The sequence below is a fragment of the Agelaius tricolor genome, unplaced genomic scaffold (genome assembly GCF_023055355.1).
Source record: "Agelaius tricolor isolate 1412-34295 unplaced genomic scaffold, bAgeTri1.0.p SCAF_6, whole genome shotgun sequence".
In the NCBI taxonomy this organism is placed as follows: domain Eukaryota; kingdom Metazoa; phylum Chordata; class Aves; order Passeriformes; family Icteridae; genus Agelaius; species Agelaius tricolor.
The window spans coordinates 45,988,716-46,001,436 of record NW_027269266.1 but is presented as its reverse complement, the minus strand read 5'-3'; the positions used below and the strand labels follow the sequence as shown (position 1 = coordinate 46,001,436).

Sequence of the window (12,721 nt, the reverse complement as noted above, 5' to 3'; positions counted from 1 at the left end):
GGGCATGTGTTCCTGGAATGACAGTAACACAGTGTATTGCCAGCAAGCAAAACTGTGTCTTGCCAACAGTGCAACCACCTAGTGGGGCTGGCAGTGAGCCAGACAGACTTCACCTGTAGTACCTGCTGCTGTGACACAGAACTGTTAGTCATGGAGTTTATCATCATCAGGAGATAATGATCTGCTTTGGCTTTGAAGGATAATAGCTCTGACACTTGCAGAAATTTTTCCTCAGCCTTTAATAACCCAGAATGTGCAGTCAGAATGTGTTTGGTTTCTCTTTATGTCTGTCTTGTGGTTAATTAGTAAACCATACAATAGAGAAGGTAGGTGTCCATTGCCTTCCAAATAGCATTAACAGATGGCACCTACTGAACTCTGTCTTTCTAAGACAATGAACCTAGGTGATGAAATCTCATGCAATTATCTGGTGATGGGCACTCAAAAGTTAATGTTCAGCCCTCAGTACTTAATATTGTTAGAAGTGAGAAGCTGCACCAAAACTCATATGATTCTGGGAACTTTGGCACCCTCTCTGCTGCCGACTTACAAGCATGATGTGGATGGCTGCTCTGCAATTAAGGAAGGGATTTAAATTGGCACTGCTGTCTGAATTCTTTCCCCTCACTTTTTTTTTTTTCCCCGTCTCTCTGTTTCTGTAATGCAAAACCCAAGAAGTCCAAGATTTTTCTTTTTAATGAGGACTCCCTGGTTGCTTTGCTTCTTCTGCCCCTGTCAAGGACCAAATCATCTAGAGAAACCTAGGTTATTAATAAAAAAAGAAAATAAAAAAGTCTATTGGGAAAGAGACTGAGACTCTGAGCATTGAAATGATATTATGAATGTTTGAAACACTTCTTTGGCATTTGTCTGCATTTTTTGCAGAGATGTTGCTATGGGAAATGAGATGGCAAATTTGGTCAGATAATTCTTGTTCTCATCAGCTAGGACAGGACTTATATTAGAAGAGGCAGCTTATTAGCTGCTAATATAGCCTTTTTGGAGACAAAGTTAATTTTGATGCAATAATTGGTATTTTGAATGCTTGTTACTTCAATCAATTTTAGTCCAGTGACCAAAAAAACAGTATCTCGATAACAGCTTTTTAAATGATAGCTATAAGAAAGAAGTAACAATTTGATAGTCTTCTAAAAAGTAATTAGAAGAGTTTTCTTTTTATTATTTTCTTTGCATTGAATGCAGAAATACCATCTTATATTCTGTACCTGTTAATCTTTTGGCAGTGGGTACATAGTTTGACAAAATTCCAGCCAGTCTGTTCCAAGCAACATTGGAGTGTATCATGTGCCTGGCACTCCCCCTACAGCTCAGTTGCACATTTCTGGAAGAGATGGAACCATCTATATCATCCATTCCTTTGCTCCTTTGCTGTTATGTGCAATTGAATCTTGAGCAGCCAGAAAAGGCTCAAAACCTGAAGCTGAGTTTCTCTTGTCTTTGGTCCCTTGCTCCTTCTTTATCATTGCCATGTTCTGTTGCAGCACCCTTTACCTGGTACAAGGAAAAGAGTTCAACATCTCCAACTGCCTCCCATCTCACAATAAGAATTATTTTCTTTTTCTGAGCAAGTTCTTGCCTAACATTTGTTTTATTTACACTGTTTCTGCAGGTGTGTTTTAGTCATCCATCCTTCATATGTTTAATGTTACAGTCTCAGTTTTTCTGTTTTCTAGGGGATTTTTTTTTAATATATAAAAGTGACTAGTATCTATTCTACATTACTCTTGAGCTCTCACAAAGTTCAGCAGGAATGCACTGCGTGTGCAGGCGTACACACACATATACACACATTTTTATACTGATGGAAAAGCTCATGGAACTTAAAAATAGGGGATGCTCTTGTAGGTATGGTTAAGATTAGATTCTTATACTTGGTAAGTGTAAAATATGTAGGACAGTTTGCAGCAGGGACAGCTGGGATCAGCTGCTTAAGCATTAAAGAAAAATCATATTAACCTCGACAGTGATTTCAGACAGGTCTAGAAAGGCAAGTTAATTTAAAACAAAAGAGTGGAGCAATGTCAACATTGCTACTAAAATACAGGGGAGAATGATCATTTGTTATAATGAAACAGTACTGAGTTGTAGGCTGATTTATTGAATGGAAGTTAGAACACTTGATTTTAAAACAGCTGAAATATCAAAGTAAATAAACATTTTATTTGACATCTTGTTTTAAAGTTCTGGCTGGCTTCCAGTCGATGCTTCCTTCTGTATTGTTTATGGGGGAAGGTTGTGCTTGAACAAGCATGTAAATACTCTTTTCAACCCACAGAGGTCTCTTCTGAAGTCTTTCACCGTGGGTTTTGGATCTCCAAAACTTATGATGTACTTTTAACTATCTTGGTCTCTCTTCTCATGGAATTTTGACTTCGTCAACCCCAAATCACACATACATTCCTAATGCTGATACGCTACTTCCTTTCATTTATGAGTAACAATGCATAAATGTAAGACCTTTTGAGCCAGTGTGTTTTTCTAGCTATGACATTTAAAATGCTTCTGCCATTTTAAATTTTTTTTTTTTTTTTTTACTAAATCAGGAAATGGCAAACATTTTGGCACAAAAGCAGCTTCGTTCCATCATCTTAACTGTAAGTATGTGGTTGTCAATGTTACTGTTGAGTAGGAGAGAGAAAAGGTGACTCCATTTTTGGTGTCCATAGGTCTTAATACGTTTTAATTGCCTTTGTATTTTGATATGTTTTTAAGCCTTGTAATATAGAAGATAAGGTTTGAATGGGTTCAAAACTGCTTTTTGGAAGGGTTATTTTTTTATTTCCCAGTCAGAAATTGTGGTTTCTTCATGAAAATACAGTATTAAATACCCCCTGTGTTTTTTGGTTCTTTTGATTATTCTGTCTTGATTGACACAATTCATCATGACTTGCACACAAGAAGCATGAATTAAAGCTAATGAAATAGTTAATGAATATAATATCCAAGACCTGCATCTGCTATTATGGAAAATCAGGGATTCTGCCTTTGATGTTTGAGTAGGTTGCTTCTTCAATGGAATGAGGGAAAATCTTTCTCTGTAGTGAGAGTAAAATGAACCAAACAACAAACTCCTCCTCACACTTTCTCATTTGCTATCCTAATTTCACTGATGCATATAAACCCTCAGATTTATTTCAGAAGGCCTGCTTTTACACTGGTTGAGTTCTTTAAAAATTTGGAACAATCATAAGGATAATTATTGTTTATTTATTGTCATAAAATGCTGCAGTGCCTTTTGCAGACAGATTCTTTTATTCTCTGGAACTGTACAACCTCTGTTGACATATCCATCTCCCACTTGATGACTTTTTCCTTATGTCCTTTGCTGTGTTTAGAGGTCTGGGTCTGTTTTCTGTTTCCCATATAAAACTACTTGGTGTTTTTGGCACACCAGGGATTTTTAAATTGTCCATCAGTTTTGTGTTTGCTTTTTGAATGGGATCATTCTGCATGTATAGGGCATCATATACTAATGTATTTCTAAGCAGTCTTCCTCATACAGATTGGAGTTGTATGGTAGAGGCAGGATTGTGGTGTGATGCTGACTCCCTGTTGAACCCTGCTATTCTATTCACTGTATTCTCTGGCTGTGTTTGCAGCCTGAATACTTTTCTGCTCAGACAGCTATTCTTTTAAATATTTCTTAATATAATCTATTGGAAAATAAATAAATAAATTACAGAGCTCTAAAGCTATTGGGATGGAATTAGTTTTTCTTTGAAGTGACTACTCAGCACTGGTTTTTTTAATGCTACTTCTCAGTAAATGCACAGACCCTATAAAGTGTAAAGTCCTGTCTCCTTAAGTTGTTTAAACAGCATCTGAATCAGTAGTGCTAGTACTGGTTTGATTTTCACGGGTGGGGGTGGGTTTGAGGTTTTCTTGGTTGTTTGGGTTTGGTTTTTTTCATTTCTGAAGTATAGATACACTATTGCATAGCAAGCACATACTTAGGAATGGAAACCCCTGACTGCACGCACTGCAGTTTTCTGATTCACCAAAGCCTGCCTCTCTTTCTTTGCAGCATGTTATCAGGGCACAGAGGGCCATCAATAATGAAATGGCACACCAGCTATATGTTCTGCAAGTCCTTACCTTTAATCTTCTGGAAGACAGAATGATGACAAAAATGGATCCACAAGACCAAGTAAGCATCTGGCATCATCTGGTCTTAGCAGGAAGACAACAACTCCTCACTGATGTACCTAAAGCTCTTCATGGAGGAAAAAAACACTTGTTAGGAATATTTACATAAGTCATTCATTTTCTCTGTCTGTGAAGTTGGGTTATGTTTTTTGGTTGTAAGAAGATGCATTAGGTATTTCATTCCTTGTGCAAAAGTACAAAATGGCCAAGTAGTTCTCCTTATCATATAGTTCCATGAACTGAATTTTCTGTCTTCCTGAGCAGAAACTCTGAGCAGCTGTCCAGCATTTGTCTCCTATGTGCCCTTCTCTGAAGCACTAGAGGTGTATGGTCCTTCCTAGAAGTACTTCTGTAGAGCTAAATTAAATGTTTGCATGAAAACTGTCTGGCATGCTAGAGTTAAAATTAAATTGTATAACAATAAACCCTGGTTTTGTTACTGGGAATCTATAAAGTACTTCATTTGTTTATTGCTCAGTGTGGGAGACATTGACTTTGATATTGTTCATTGTGCAAAAAGTGACACTGTCCTAAGATATTCAAGAGATTTAAATATAGGGTCAATGAGCCATAGGGATTATGTGTTTTGTTTCTTTAATCTTTTTGTGGCCTTCATTTAGGCCCTGTACAAGGAGGAACCTGATTTCATTTTTAAGCTGAAGTTATCTTAAGACTTGCTAATAGCTTGGAGAAGAGAAGGTGGGAGAGTGAGATAGTTGTAAACATAAGTAACATCATGCTGTAGGATTTTATGCTTCCTAAGTTTGAGATGGAAAAGTTTGACTCTTGGGAATGTACATGCAGTAAATTAGTGCATCTCTCCATAAAGAGTGACTAACACAGTGTTGTTAATATTGCTAGTAGGGTGATTATCCCTGTCTTGAGACATTTCCAGCTGCAGTAATTCCGCTCATGCCCATTTCTGCAGTAGCAAAAATGGATAGTTACCAAAATGAATGCAGAGTGCTGAGTCGTTTTGTGTTCATCCAGCAAGGTGCTTAAGTACCAGCTTAATCACCAGTTTAATTTGAAATGTGTGTGATCTCTTGGCTTCTGTGGTCAAAACTGTGTAGTCAGAGGCCTTGCTAACATGGGTCCTGCTTCTGGAAGTCAACACTTAAGTACCCATGTGTGAATCTCATAACTGTGAGGACTTTTGAAAGTGGGAACCACGAGGTCATTCTTGCTGACTGTCCAAGTATGAAGTAGGGAATTTAGACACATAAGCTTTGGACAGTGGGCAGTAACACCGTGTTTTGAAACACCTTTTTTGGTATTGTTTAATTAAGTGACAGATCAGTTATTTTAACCAATTTTTTAACCTTGTTTAAACATAGGCTCAGCGGGATATCATATTTGAACTCAGAAGAATTGCATTTGATGCTGAGTCTGAACCTAACAACAGCAGTGGCAGCATGGAGAAACGGAAATCTATGTACACTCGAGACTATAAAAAACTTGGATTTATTGTGAGTATTTTTGTGTGATAATCCACTGAAAGTGGGTGCATGCATCCATTATAGTACATCTTTTCATTAGTCTCTTCCCTTACTTGGTCTTCTGTCTATTTCCTAAAAGGGAATAACTTTCCACCCCTTCCCCAGAAACCCTGCTAACTCCAAGTGACAGCTTTAGCAGAAGCCAAGGTGCTGGAATGGAGACTATAAATTCTTTACATGGGATAGGCAAGGAAGTAGAGGTAGTGGAGTAGCCCTGTACGTTAGGGAGGGTTTTGACAGCCCTGAGCTTGGTAATGGTGACAATAGGATTGAGTCTTTATGGGTAAGGACCAGGAAGAAGGTCAATGAGGCAGATTTCATGGTGGGAATCTGTTAAAGGCCATTCAACCAGGATAAAGAAGCAGGCAAAATATTCTACAAGCATCTGGGACAAGTTTCAAGATCTCTAACCCTTGTTCTCATGGGGTACTTAGGACTTACCAGCTGTCAGCTGGAAATATGATACAGGAGAGAGAAAACATCTAGGAAATTCCTGGAGTGTGTGGACCATAACTGAGGCCAACTGTATGAGGTTAAGTAAAAGTGTTGGGTCCTGCAACCCCATGCAATGATCCATACCTGGGGAAGTGTGTCTGGAAGACTGCTCAGAGGAAAAGAACCTGGGATTGTTGGTCAACAGCAGCTGAACATGAGCCAGCATGTGCCCAGATGGCCAAGAAGGCCAACGGCATCCTGGCCTGTATCAGCAATAGTGTGGCCATCAGGAGCAGGGCAGTGATTGTGCCCCTGTACTTGGCACTGGTGAGGCCACACCTTGAGTATTGTGCTCAGTAAGAAAGAGACTGAGGTTCTGGAATTTGTTCAGAGAAGGGTAACAAAGCAGGTGTGAAGGGTCTGGAGCACAAGGCTGGTGAGGAGCAGCTGAGGTAGCAGGGGGTGTTGAGCCTGTAGAAAAGCAGGCTCAAGAGAGACCTCATTGCTCCCTACAACTGCATGGAAGGAGTGTAGTAGCCCTGTGGGGGTCAGTCTCGTCTCCCAAGTAACAAGTTACAGGACAAGATAGTTTTAGATTGTATACTCCATAAAATTTCTTCATGGAAAGGGTTGTCAATCACTAGAGAAGGCTGCCCAAGGAAGTGATTGAGTCATGGACCCTGGAGATGTTTGAAAGATGTGTGGATGTGCCTCTTAGAGACATAAATTAGTGGTGATCATAGCACAGTTGGAATCAATTATCTCAGAGGTCTTTTCCAACCTAAACAATTCCATGATTCTAGCTGGAAGAAAAAACTACCTGAAGTTTGAGCATGCAGTTTTGCATGACATGTTACCATTAGAATCTAACTTTTAATGATATCCTGGATGAACAGGCATTGCCTAACGGATCTCTGACAGCCCTGCAAAGTCACTGTAGTGTATTAGCAGTAATATGGACTTATGAACACAATAAATCTGAGATATGACTCTGTGGAGTCACTTATAGGACCTTGTGTTTTATTTGCTTAGTCCTTCAGTCTGTGAGTAGGGGATGCAGAATCTCTTGTACTCTGACTTAATCAGGTGGAGTTCTGGGCTTGCCTTAAACCCTGTTGGGGAGCAGAGCATGATCTGGGTAAACTGTTGCACACATTTATAGTAACTAATAAAGTGTATTTTTCCCCCTCTGGAAACAGAGTGTGCACATGTACAGTGAATTAATATCTTGATTTATTGCTTACTCTAGGTTAGTATGCAGTTTTCTTTCTCCTTAGGTAAAATGGTATGCTTCATATCTCCTGTGATCCATTACTGTCCTATTGGCCTAGCAGACATACACTGAATATTGTACAGTAGCCACAGTTACAGACAGAGAGGTTTTCAGCGCTCTTGGTGCAAACTGGAGCTTGCTGTGCAGTTTGAGTGCTCTGCCCAGCTCTGTGGTATAGGGCTCAATTCTCCCAAAACCACAAAGGAACTGGGTAGAGCTTTTCTGTGTTCTGATAGCTGTTTTCATTACTGGTGAATGAGGAAAAAATTACCACTGGATCAGTGCTCTTGTATCTGTAAGGAGTAATCAAGTAAATAGACGAGAACGGAGGAACTTGGCATTTTGGAGTTGCAAGCATGATAGCAAAACTAGTGCTTTGAAGCAGCCTTTGAAGCTCAGTGTGAGGTTGTTTATTTTTGTTGACTCATCCCTCAGCTTCATTACTCCCATTTGAGCTGTTCATTGGGAAGCCTACTGAAAACACTCTGGCAGTTGTCAAGGGTAACTGCAGCACTGTTTACAATTTGATTATGATAGCCTTTCAAAAGGGGATGGGGAGCAATGTTTAGGAGGAAATGGAAACTGGGATTAAAGCAGTGAAGAAAATGTAGAAAACCATAGTGGGAGATAAGAAGCAGTATGTGAAAGGAAGCAGTGAAAGAAACACCATAGCTAGAGCCCTAATGGGAGGCAGGTTATTCTATTAGCAGTATGGTGAGGCAAAGTACAAATAATAAAAATGTCAACAACAGTGAACTGTGAGGAGAGTTATTCTACTTTTGTGCAGAAGCTTTACTTTGAGCTAAGAGTCCAGGTGACACTGCAGGTGCAACTTTTTTTAACAGCTGAAGAGGAGTATTACCTTCCCCACAGGGCTGGGAAAGGGAGCAGGACCCCTTGTGAAACCTGGCTGCTCATCCTCAGCCTCATACATGGGCAGTGTTCTGACTCCCAGCTGCCTTCACCCCATCTGCTTCTTTTCAATAAAATGTCTTCAGTGCTTTCATCAGCTGCAGGTAGAGTTACATTAGCAAACTGATCATGAACTGAACAGTGTGAGGTTTGTCTCCCCTCTGCCTCAGCTGTGAGGCACAAGAAACCTGTCAAACAGGAGTCTGACTTGGAATGCTGTCATCATTCCACTGGTGCTGATGGTCAGGAAGCCAATTTCTTGACCTGATTAAATATTCATTTCAAGGGAGAGAGTAAAACCATGTCTGGCTATTAAGTTGTTCCTAGACTGCTTGTTCTCCTTCTGTATGGGAAATGCAAGAATTCTGTTTATTTTTCTCAGCCACATCAAAAAGCCTTGCCCCACTACAAATGTAATGTGAAAAAGAGACAAAGTCGTTTCAGAAGCTTACAATGTAATTTGTAAAACTGCATAGTTAGAAACCTTCATTCAGCTAAAGCAACCACAGGACCTCACCAGATGGTTGTGATGACCAAGTAAAGAAATTTTCGGATGAGACAGTTGTGAGATTTATTAAAATGCTGATGAATGCAACAAAAATGACCCAATTAGGAAATCTGGGATGCACTCCACCCTACTGAATTATTTATTATTTTCTGAGTCAATTGCACAATTGACAAATAGCCTCAATACTCCCCCTTGTACTTGAGTAAGCTTAATTCCTATAATTGAGGTGGAAAATAGTTACAAGAAACCTCATAATCCTGTATATTTTCATCATACTTCTTTAAACAACACTACTTCATTGAGATGTTGAAATGAATGTGTTTGTTTATAGGCAGCTCTGAACAAATGATAAGAAACTTAACATATTGGAAAAAACAACTCTAATAATCTCATCCTATAATGGTTTTTCTCAAGTTTTCAGTGTGTAGAGCTTCTGAGGATTTTTGTTGTTTGTTTTGTTTTGATTTTCTTCAATTAAATATAAATGGTTTGTGTAAATGAAAAAAGCCAACACAGAAAGTGAGTTATTTCATAATTTTGCTGTGCTATACTGGAATTTGCTAGTGTAGCAAAATTAAATGTGGATTAATGAAGGAAATATGAAATCAGTAAGGAACTGTCTGATAGAAGGTGACAATTTAAAGGGAAGTTGAGAATGGTGGGGTGTTCTTTAAAAATCAGGCACAGACTTGACTTTTGGGATATTTGTGGTGGTGGCCTAAGAAAGTTAACATATGCTGAAGAAATCTGATGAAACAAATATGTGAAGCAGTGATGGAAGAATCACCATGTCATTCACAAATTACAGAATTTGGATTACAGAAACAGAAATAATGTTATTTTACGCAGTCATACAAAGAGCAATGGTGTTCATTTAGGACCCCTGGCAAGACTTTCATCTGCAGGCAAGTATCTTGTCTGTGGGAAAAGATAAGAGAGACTGTGTAATGTAGACACAAAAAAAGTTGAATGTTTAGCTAGGATCTATCTGGAAAGATATTTTCAGAACATATGAACTGTTGAGGCCATTTTTTGCATTTCTTAGACATTATATAGAACATTATATTATTTCAGTAAACTCTGCAGTGGCTTGTGGACTGACTGAATGCAGGTTGTGTGCAGAGGGTGAAGCTCCTGCAGTGATGAGGAAGATGTCTTAGAAGAGTTGACTTAAAAAGATTGCCTTTTTAGCCAATCAGCCTAAATGCTGTGGAAATCTCAAGTGTGTGTGCCAATGCTGAGAGGGAGGAGGCCATATGTAAGGTAAAAGGCAGTGATGGCAATTCCTTTTTAGTAGAGATTTTTAATTGCAATGGTGGAGACAAAATTTGCCACAACTTTAAAGACTGAGGTCAGTTCATTATGAAAATAATGAATGTATTTTCATTATTATCAATGTTATGTTACATTTTATATATTTCACAATGGTGGGTCCAGGAAACAAAGCACGTGAGGACTGTGTGAAAGAAAAAAACCACCAGCAACCAAGGTTGCTTAGAACAAAGTAAGTAAGACATGAATAATTAGATGGATGACTTAAATGGCCACATAGTTGATTTGTTAGACATTGCAAAAACTTTCTAATATAAGGAGAAGCAGCACCAGCAGTGCTAATTTGGAGGGTTTGTCCAAAAAGTTTTGGAAAGAAGCTTCAAAAACATTTGAGAGTTAGCCTTAGGCAAAATATAGGCCTGAGGAGCTTCTAAGATTTCTTTCAGACTTGTATTTTTTCTTTTCTTTATGTCCCAGATGAGCAGCTACTCAATTTTATCTTAAGCTACTTATCTTTAATCTACTTTATCTTAGGTCTTTTATCTTTATCTTTTTCAAAAATCCCTTGTTGTACAGCACAGTATCCAAGTAGCACTTTGAAGATAAGAACTGAGAGTTTTCTCATAGGTTCTTCTGTGGTGCTTCTCATTGTCTCAGAATAGCTCATTAGCTGACTGTCCACAGTAACCTCCTTGACATCCTGATATATTTCCCAGATGGAGTCCCTTGACTCTGCAGAAAGGAGGTTATTGGGAAAATAATTTGGAATAATGTAATTAACACCTTGTAATCATTACCTGCAAGAGGCACAAACTCAAATGACTCCAGCCTTTAATTGCTGTCCTCTTCAACCTACCTAGTAGAGCTCTGGTGTGTGTGATTTCCTTGTGCTCACTTGGGAGCTTCTTTTCCCCCTCTGACATTTTCATGGCATTCTGTGTCCCTGCCTCTATGCCGTGCCCCAGGATTTGAGAGTGAAGGATTAAGTTTAAGCTTTGGGAAAACATGGGGGAAAGGTGTTGTTTTAGTGTTTGTTTTCACTTTTCAAATCTGTTTTAATTGGCAGCAAATTGAATTGACTTTACAGAAGTCAATTCTGTTTTGCCTGTGATGGAAAAGTCTCCATCCTTATCTTGCCCAGTGAGCTTTTCCATCCTTTTCCCACCCTTGCTCTGTTGAAGAGGGGAGTAGGTGAGCAGTTGGGTGTGTGCATGGCTGCTGCCAAGGCTGACACACCACACCTCCTTTCTGTGTTTTGCTAACTCTGTCTTTAGGCTGTTTCTGGGTTTATTCACTGAGCTTTGGTAGTTTGGAGGTTCCCTGTGCTGTACTATCATACCTTGCTTTCCAACTTCTTAGCTTCTCTGGCCTTTCTCTCTCAATTTCTTTCCCTAGTCTTTGGTTTTGAGTTCCCAGTCCCCTTGGGCTCTTTGTTCCATTTTGATATCCAGCTGGATCTATCTCCTTCCAGCATGTCTGATCACTCATCGTCATTCATTCATTCATTCATTCATTCATTCATTCATTCATTCATTCATTCATTCATTCATTCATTCTCCCTGAATTTCCTTTTTTACATCCTCACTCCTTCCTTGTGAGGTGGCTCTCCTCTGGATTTTCCCTAGTGTCCCTCTCTCCACCTCCTCCTCTCACCCTGTTTGCTCCTCCATCAGTATGAAGCCTGCTCAGCCATTTCTAACTTTTGCACTGAAAGTTGTCAGGACTTTCTAAAGACAGACACAAATTGCATTTTCCCTGTGTTTTATTTTCAGAAATGTATGGACTAGGTTTAAGCACATGGACCAAATATTCATCTTTGTCTCAGTGTGAAAATTTCACTTGACTAATAAATGCTGTCCAAGACATTAAAAACTAGGAACAGTACCTAGAAATAGGAAGTGTTGGCCATTGTAATAATAGTCAGCACAATCAGCCCCACCTCTTACCACCTCTTAACTTATCTATAGGCAAAATGTTTTCCTTCTTTTTTTTTTTTTTTTTTTTTTTGTTGCCATTAGGTGTGGGGTTCTGACTTGAATAGTTCAACCACAGTTTGATTATTTTTTTTTCTAAAGATAGGGTGCTACCTTTTGCTTGTCATTCTAGGCTGTGAAATAGTTGCAACCTAGTTTTGAACAATTTAACTTCAACTGTTGATATACTGAAGCCTACTATTCATGATAAATTATTTGACTAAAGATTTGAGTCTCAGGTTTACTGGTGATGATGTGTGCATATTCAAAAAATGTTCAGATTTGCAGTGATAGAAAGTGAGTAGATAAAGAATTAGGTTGTTGTGTGATGGTCATTCACCCTTTATTAGCAGAAAATAAAGAGTCAAAGTGAAGTCCTGCAGTGAAATGGCAGTGCATAATTCTAGGTAATTTGCATGGTGTGGATGAGTGGCAGTCTAAAGTTGACTACCACTCATCCACAGTTGAGTTGGGCTCTAAAAGGTTAACACAGGGCAACACTGGGATGGAGTTGGGATGGCAAACCCTGCAGGAGTATGACTAGTCCTTAAATTCTATGGAGTTACAAATGACAGCTGGATCTCTGAAGCCCCCTTGTTCCAGCTGGTCATCTGGATTAACGGTGCCAGTTTGCCTGGCTAGGGAGGATAAAATTTTCCTAGGAGAGTGGGTGAGAGGGAGA

General features: G+C 39.1%; 1 protein-coding gene across 5 annotated transcripts in view; it reads left to right on the top strand.

The window, feature by feature from the left end:
• The window catches only part of ELMO1 (engulfment and cell motility 1), a 303,457-nt gene that overhangs the window by 113,946 nt on the left and 176,790 nt on the right, over nt 1-12,721 (top strand). For all 5 annotated transcript variants that reach the window (XM_071429658.1, XM_071429656.1, XM_071429657.1 and 2 more), the window contains 3 exons: nt 2,565-2,615; nt 4,046-4,168; nt 5,505-5,636. In XM_071429658.1, coding sequence (XP_071285759.1) covers nt 2,565-2,615; nt 4,046-4,168; nt 5,505-5,636 — 306 coding nt within the window. The remainder of the gene's footprint in view (nt 1-2,564; nt 2,616-4,045; nt 4,169-5,504; nt 5,637-12,721) is intronic.